The 7,889-nt window shown below is 45.9% G+C and overlaps 1 protein-coding gene across 1 annotated transcript; it reads right to left on the bottom strand.

Moving 5' to 3' along the window:
- Positions 1-6,307: 6,307 nt before the first annotated feature.
- LOC112070216 (insulin-like growth factor-binding protein 4) lies at positions 6,308-7,536 on the bottom strand. The gene is made up of 2 exons (XM_024137639.2): positions 6,984-7,536; positions 6,308-6,710 (listed from the first exon to the last, which is right to left on the bottom strand). Exons 1-2 carry the CDS (start codon positions 7,360-7,362, stop codon positions 6,490-6,492), a joined length of 600 nt encoding a protein of 199 aa, XP_023993407.1. The 5' UTR covers positions 7,363-7,536; the 3' UTR covers positions 6,308-6,489.
- Positions 7,537-7,889: the final 353 nt, after the last annotated feature.

Below are 7,889 nucleotides of genomic sequence, written 5' to 3'. Positions count from 1 at the left end.
GGCCGTTGGACCACACACACACACCACACACACACACACACACTCAGACACCACACCACACACACACACACACACTACACACACACAACACACCACACACACACACACACCACCACACATCACATCACAACACAGCACCACACACACAACACAGGTGCTCTACCATTTGGCTTTGTGAGTCCGTGTGTGTCACGTTGGCAGATATACCTGATCAGTATTGTCTCCTAGCTTCTTTGTGATAGCTACGATCTTCGTCTCAGAGCTCTCTGTAACTCTCTGACAGGGACTGGCGGAGGAGAGGGAAAAGAGAGATAGGAGTTTTAAGTGGTATTTCCTGTGGTAACTGTGTTGGCATATTTTTAAGTGTTTTATTATTCTTCTCATCTTTAAATCTCTCTTGAAGGGCACACATGGCAGACCTGGCCCTACTGTCTAAGGGCAGCTACTCAAAGTAGTGCTGCTAGATAAGTAGAACACTGCCTTCTCACTAGTCATCAAAGGTTGCTCGTCTATCCTTCACACCCACCAGCGTCAAGGCCTTGTGGCAAACCACTGGTATTTTGTAAAATTGCCTCCATGATAGGCTCATAATAGGCTAATGCACACAACACCCACACACGCACGTGACACACACACGACACACACACACACACACACACACACACACAACACACACCACACACACACCACAACAACAACACACACAACACACACAACACACAACACACACACAACAACACACACACACACACACACACTCAAAGTCACTCGAGGGCCCTTGCGGTATGACTGAATTACCCACAACCCAACCTTCTTTGACTCTCACAAGTTTAAGAAACGTTAAAATTTAATTGCAAAACGTTAGTACATTTTCCGTGAGCGCTCACCTGCTCCACCAATTTCTTTCGGATTGCGTACTTTGGCTTTCATGCTCTCCAGCGCGTCCGCGGCGGCTCGGGGACTGAAGGGCTTGCGGTGGCGTGGAAGATAGAGGCTGAGCCCGGGGTCTGATACCATGGCAGCGTTCTCTTGTCTCGGCATTGCCGCGCTCCTTGGTCTGGAGAAAGAGGGAATGAGTGTCAAGAAGGGGAAAAGCCAGTAAAATCACAATCTTGATTGTACTTATGCACAAGTACATTTGCAAACAATAGAAATAAATGTGCAGTCTATTTACTATTGGGATATACAATTATCACTCTTATTAGGCTAATAGGCTTTTTAAATTATGTTATTATTCGACTCAACATTAGATGTAACAACTAATAGACACATAGTATCCCTATATATTGCATACACCTGCTACTCTCTCAATTAGCTATCGCCGAAACATTTCCAATTACGGCTCCGTTACTCACGCGACCAAGCGTTTTGCGCGCGAACACGCGAAACTACTTCGGGATACGCACACGTGAAGATCTACCGTCGCCGTCACAGACTCTGGACCAGCACGACTTGACCAACACGGACACTCGCCAGCCGAGCAGCGCCGGTCCCGCCCGAAGAGCTCGGGGTCAGCTCTCAGTCGGACAACCGCACATTGGCGCCGTGCCAGGACAATTCTCGAAGATGCCCACGGTCTTTCAGGGCGCGAAGCGAAAGGCACAGCCTCCACAACAGGACTACCCGAAGCCCCTCCAAACAGACCGGCGGCCAACCGTGGCACACTCGCTCAGCTATCGTCCCGCGTCCGGCCGCGCGCGCGCTAGTCGGAAATCGTGCTTCCTGCGACTACCCAGGGGACCCCAGGAAAGACGGTCCCACAGCACGAGCAGCTATACCGCTGCTGCCCAACCAATAACATTATCTGATGACAATAAAACCTACCTCAAGTGAACTAACGTAGAGGTCTGGAATAAGGAGAAGTAGTTTATCATGGAGGGGTTAGAAAAACACGATTAATCGTATCACGTGTTCCTTGTTCTTTCCTCTATGATTCTTGCAAAAAGCATGAACTTCTCGTTGCGCCGCAGCCGAATATGTTAACACCTGCAACATCTATAGTAAAACAGGTCTGCGGCCATCCATGCATTATCGAAACTGACCTATCCATAAACAGAAAGGCAAATGTAATCGCTCCGAACCAGGCCTATCACTGCTTGGCCCATACATATGTCCAGTCAGAGACTTGATTGGATACAACGGCACAGAGACACAATAGCACGTTATTACACCTATATCGGACCGCACCTAGACATGCCGCCACCGTCGCATCATATGATACACGGGACCACCATCCACAGAAGTAGACAGAACTTCGCACCTCGCTCGACGCAATAGTTTGAGAAATCACAAATGTTAGCCAGTGTATGGACAAAGGTTGAAATTCTCAGAGTTCTTCTACAACATAACATGCAGACAATAAACGAAGTTACTCAGCACTCGAGTGTACTAGATAGCACCATTCACAATTAAACAATAACGCGATCTACTTAGAAGATATTCCAAACCAGATAACAAATATAGCGGGATTGAAACCATAAACTAGATTTTATCATGAAGTAGAAAAAAGACATTGCTATTACATTTGAGTAATTAGATAGTATAGCTAGCTCGCCGAGCAACGTTATAGTTTCAGAACCAAGTGACGGACCCTATTCTACGCCACAGAATGTGGTACACAGAGTGCTGACTAATTCATTACGACTTCTTGTTTTAAAATATCACTCATACTCAACTATACTCTACGAACAACTTCAAAGCAACAACAGCAATGTGACTTGCGATCGCAATATACGCGACGCTCTAGCCTGGCGAAGGGCCCCACAGACTCGCACTGTGTGCTAACCTAAGTACAAATGAATCACAGCACTAAAGCCTTGAACATCCGGACGAGGGCATCACTCCCGATGTCGATCATCCGGGCGCAAAAAATGCCGGACCACGCGAGTTCACGCGGTCCATCGTACCAGTACATTTCATGAGACTCAACAGCACAAACAAGGCACAGACTTCAATATAACTTATTCCACGTCTATATCACGTCTTTCGTTGATTCAACCCGTGGAGATACACACGAGCAGGGCGTCCGAACCGAAACCGCGTAGGTGCAGATGCAGACCTCCACTCACGAAAGGTCATGACGCGAGCACCATTTTGTCATCCCACGGCGCTCGAGAGGCATACCGGGGAAGAGTACCTTATAGTAGATTCCACCGTTTGCGGAACGAGGAGTCTGCCATGGACATTGCGCAGGACACAGTCGGCGCTATCCCGCGCCCGGCAGTCGTAGTGATGTGTAGTGGTGATGTGAGGAGAACAAAGAGAACAGCATGTTAGTGATGTGCGTGTTGTGTGTGTGAGTGTGGGTGTGTGTGTAGTAGTAGTGTAGTGGAGGTCTTGCACCACAGGATAATCGGATGGCGATGCGGAAGAGTAGGGTCCACAAGAGAACGAAAACACCATCTCATGTAATACACTACAACTATGATTCACGACGCAGAAATGAACGGCATTTGGTAGAATGACGTAATTGTTCCAGATTAATGAGAGCGTTGAGAGATGGAAAGAGGCCATTATTACACAGACTAGATTAAGATACGCTAGGGCAATGTTCTCAGGAGGGGCTGAAAGCAACAGGGATCGCAGAATCCTGGCGAATTGCAATAGAGGACAGTCATAGAAAGCTATATCAACTATGCCTGTACATGTACGTGCATAGATGGACACAAGAAAACAACGGTCCAAATAGCTACCCACTAATTCCTTCATCTAATGCACACTACCTATTCAAACAAGGCGTGAATATCCCACATCGCTCATTGAATTAGCCGCTAATACAGAAGCACAATGCCACTGCTCTACTATCGTGACAAGGACGCGGTCTCCTTGTGAGCGCACTAAGCATCAGGTTCATAGACTAATATAAGCAGAATAGACTAACGTGTAAAAGCGATATCGCGATAGGTGGTGGAAGAACTCTACCAATGGTTTATAGTTTCGACCACTTCGTGATGTAAACGCACTGCTTGCTTATAGGTTCAGGGTCTACCTTTCTCTAACAGACCAGACTGATAAATACTAGCGGTATATATGAGAATTTTACATCTAGCACCAGTTCGCAGTTAGGTAGATAATGTCACACGATTGCTGGAATGATGCCAAAAAACAAAAATAAGTAGTCGAACCCATGAGAGCACAAGCACGTCTTAATTTCAGTAATTTACTGTGGTTAACTAAATTCATTACATGGAGTGCTGAGGACAACAACATTGGAATTTCCCCAGTTCCGTCAATGCCGTCGGAGTGCCTACTCAAGGTTTATTTGCAGAAAGAATGCTCCAATAAGCGCGCGAGATTCACTATCTTTTACTCATCATCAAACCCGGCCCACTTCTTCGCCTGGGAAGAATGTCCCGCGGCTACCACCCGCACGGAACACCGCAAGACATCACAGGCAAACCAAGCCAAACGCCCGCAACTCCAACGACCAACCCACCACAAACCCGCGACCCCAAAAGAGATCAACATCACTATATAATTACTCAATGGGGCACACGAACAGCTCGATTCTTGGACATCTACCAAATTTAGAAAGATATACACAATATGCGTCGATAGATGTATTATATATTACACGACCAATCGAAGACGAATAAGTTACTAAGCGAGACTGAGTTCTACGCCACCAAAGTGCAGACACACCATGTTATGGCGAACACTCTGCATCTATAGCTACAAGAGCACATATCTAGAGCACCCATTACATGCAAAATGCAAGCGTAGAGAAAGAAATCGAATTTGACTTCAACTTATTTATGTGGTAGACAATACAGTCGCTAATGCTGTATTCTAGGGTCTGATCTGATCTCCACGCCAACTAAAATTTTCATCTCATGGGTTTATATCGTAACTATGCCGTGAGAATGTGAACTAGATCTGTTGCAATTCAAATATGAAGGGCTACTCTGTGATCCATTCAACTTGCTGTATCTCCCTTATATTTGCCTTTACTCCATTTAATTAAAACGGGCAACTTGGGGCGGAGTAACGCCTACAGGTAAATCATATTTCTACTTCAATTATAGAACAAACCAAGAACCATCACAAAATATACCTCTAGCCATTGACAGGGGTGAAGAGTATGAATATCTATCACATGTAGCGATAAATGCTAAGGCTAAACTGAATGTATGATTCCAGATGGGTAATTAAGCTGATGTACACACCTACTCAAAGTAAAACGATGAACAAGTAAGGGGCACGTCCTAGCCACTATTATAAGAGTAAAGTTACATATGTTTATATTTAAATAAACAACTTGACCTGGACTCCCCTCTTTCTCGCTTCAGCTCACTACCTATACTCTCCTCACTCAGAAACATTACACATACAACTCCTCTCCCGTTCCACCTGACCTTATCACGTCCTGCTTCCTCTTCTGCTCATGACTCACTCCTTCCAGGCTAATTCTCACTCATTCATTCATGCACTCATACTCCACGCCTCACTCAGCTCACTCACTCACTCACTCACTCACTCAATTACTATCTCCTCCTCCCTCCTCACTCACTTCCCGTTTCCAGCTCTATCACTCACATCACTCCTCTTTCAGACTTATCCTCATCACATACCTCTCATCACTCCACTATACCAATTCGACTCATCCCTTGAGCCTACGTACATATCACTCACTCCTACTTTCGCACTTAATCTCCTCATCACCTATATCTGTCATCACCCACTCCCTCTCCAGCTCTTACTCCCTCATTCATAGTATCTCTCCTCCTCATCCCCTTTCGCTCGTATCACTCATAATCACTCTCAGGCTGCTGCACATACTCACTCACTCAGCGTCCTCATCGTTCAATATCAATCAATACACTCACACTCACTTTATCTATCACATCATCACTCACTCTATTCAATCGGTCATCTCATCAATACAGACTCATCATCATCACATCACTCACTCATCTCATCACTCCCCTCACTCACTCATCACTTCACCTGCTCACAACTCCCTCTTTCGTTTCATTGACACGGAGGACATGAGAAGTAGCTATTATCTCCAGTCAAGTTGGATCCAACAAAAGTCCTATTCTTAAGCTGATTTAAGAATGTGAGAATTACTAACTTGAAACTATCAGTCCACATAGAGTTCACTGTAAAATCGTTAGCTTTCACCTCATGCTATCATTGATTCTTCTCTTAAGATCTGATACAGAACAAGCAAACCACAACAGACAACACATAATGAAGTATGGCACGGATCCGCGAACGCCGCTCTCATTGGTTGTCATGTTTAGAAATACAGATTGCCGCTTTATGGTAATGCGCCTGGACTAGGCCAAGTTCCAAGTAAGGTAAACTTGCCACACACACACACACACACACACACACACACACACACACACACACACACACACACACACACACACACACACACACACACACACACACACTTCAAAGTCACTCGAGGGCCCCCTTGCGGTATGATGCTAATTACCCACAACCCAACCGTTCTTTGACTCTCCAAAAGTTTTAAGAACGTTAAATTATAATTGCAAAACTGTTAGTACATTTTCCGTGAGCGCTCACCTGCTCCACCAATTTCTTTCGGATTGCGTTAACTTTGGCTTTCATGCTCTCCAGCGCGTCCGCGGCGGCTCGGGGATCGAAGGGCTTGCGGTGGCCGTGGAGATAGAGGCTGGAGCCGGGGTCTGATACCATGGCAGCGTTCTCTGTCTCGGCATTGTCCGCCGCTCCTTGGTCTGGAGAAAAGAGGGAATGAGTGTCAAGAAGGGGAAAAGCCAGTAGAAATCACAATCTTGATTGTACTTATGCACAAGTACATTTGCAAATGAGGAATAATGTGCAGTCTAATTACTATTGGGATATAATTATCCATATTATTAGGCTAATAGGCTTTTTAAAATATATGTTATTATTAGCTTATGTCAACTATAGACATTATATATATATTGCATAAATGCTATTTCTAATCTAGCTATAGCCAAAACATTATGCAATTAGGTGTTACATACCGGGGTTTTGGGACACAGGACTACTCTCGGGCTCGGGGATCTCCGTGCATACAGCCTGGCCGCGAGTGAGGGAATGCAGCGGCCGGAGGTCGCCGGGCCTCGGGGTGCACCTCAGTCCGGACCCGCATGGCGCCGTGTAGATTCCGCACAGATCCCCCGTCTTCAGGGCGCAAGCGAGGCAGCATCCACAACCAGGCTCCCGCAGAACCTCCGCACAGCCGGGCGCCACCGCTGGACACTCGCTCAGCTTCTCCGGTGAGCACGGGGCGCATCGGATCGGCTCTTGCGCTAACACCGGGGACCCCAGGACAGACCGGACCAGCACAGAGCAGCATACCGCTGCTGCCACCAATACATTTCTGTGAAATAATCCACTCATGGTATAAGGAGAGTCTGGAATAAGGAAGAATAGTAGTTTATCAATGGTAAGGAGAGTTAGAAAAAACACGATTCGTTCCTGTTCCTTAGTTTCTTTCCTTTGATTTTGGAAAAATGACTACTCGTTGCGCGCAGCCTTATTTATACCCTGGRCATTGTAAAACGTTTGACGCATCTGCATTATGAATGACTTCTAAAAAGAAGGTGTAATGATCCGACGGCTTCTGATTGGCCCTCATATGTCCAGTCAGAGACCTTATTTGAATACAACACGCAAAACACAATAGCGTATTTATTTTGGAACAGCCTGTGCCCGCACGTCGCGCTCTCTGTCGGCACAACATCAACCAGTGACAGTGTGACGACATCACCGTTTGGTGTTGCAAGTGAGGAAAAGGAATTCTGTATTCTCACACTACTGCCAGAATAACCGAGTTTCAGTCAGTCTATATAGCCCATCAAGAATTGATCACCGTCTATTTGAAGTTTCACCATTATAGCAGGATTAGAACTACATAGATTTTGTAG

This window comes from Salvelinus sp. IW2-2015, unplaced genomic scaffold (assembly GCF_002910315.2).
Source record: "Salvelinus sp. IW2-2015 unplaced genomic scaffold, ASM291031v2 Un_scaffold1262, whole genome shotgun sequence".
Classification (NCBI taxonomy): Eukaryota; Metazoa; Chordata; class Actinopteri; order Salmoniformes; family Salmonidae; genus Salvelinus; species Salvelinus sp. IW2-2015.
Note: the sequence above shows the minus strand (reverse complement) of the source record. Positions and strands in the feature narration are given on the sequence as shown.

Coding starts and splice junctions, on each gene's coding strand:
- LOC112070216 (XM_024137639.2), bottom strand. CDS start 7,362: ATGAGTGGATTATTTCACAGAAATGTATTGGTGGCAGCAGCGGTATGC. Junction 6,711..6,983: donor TCCTGTGTCCCAAAACCCCG/GTATGTAACACC, acceptor TCTTTTCTCCAG/ACCAAGGAGCGGCGGACAAT.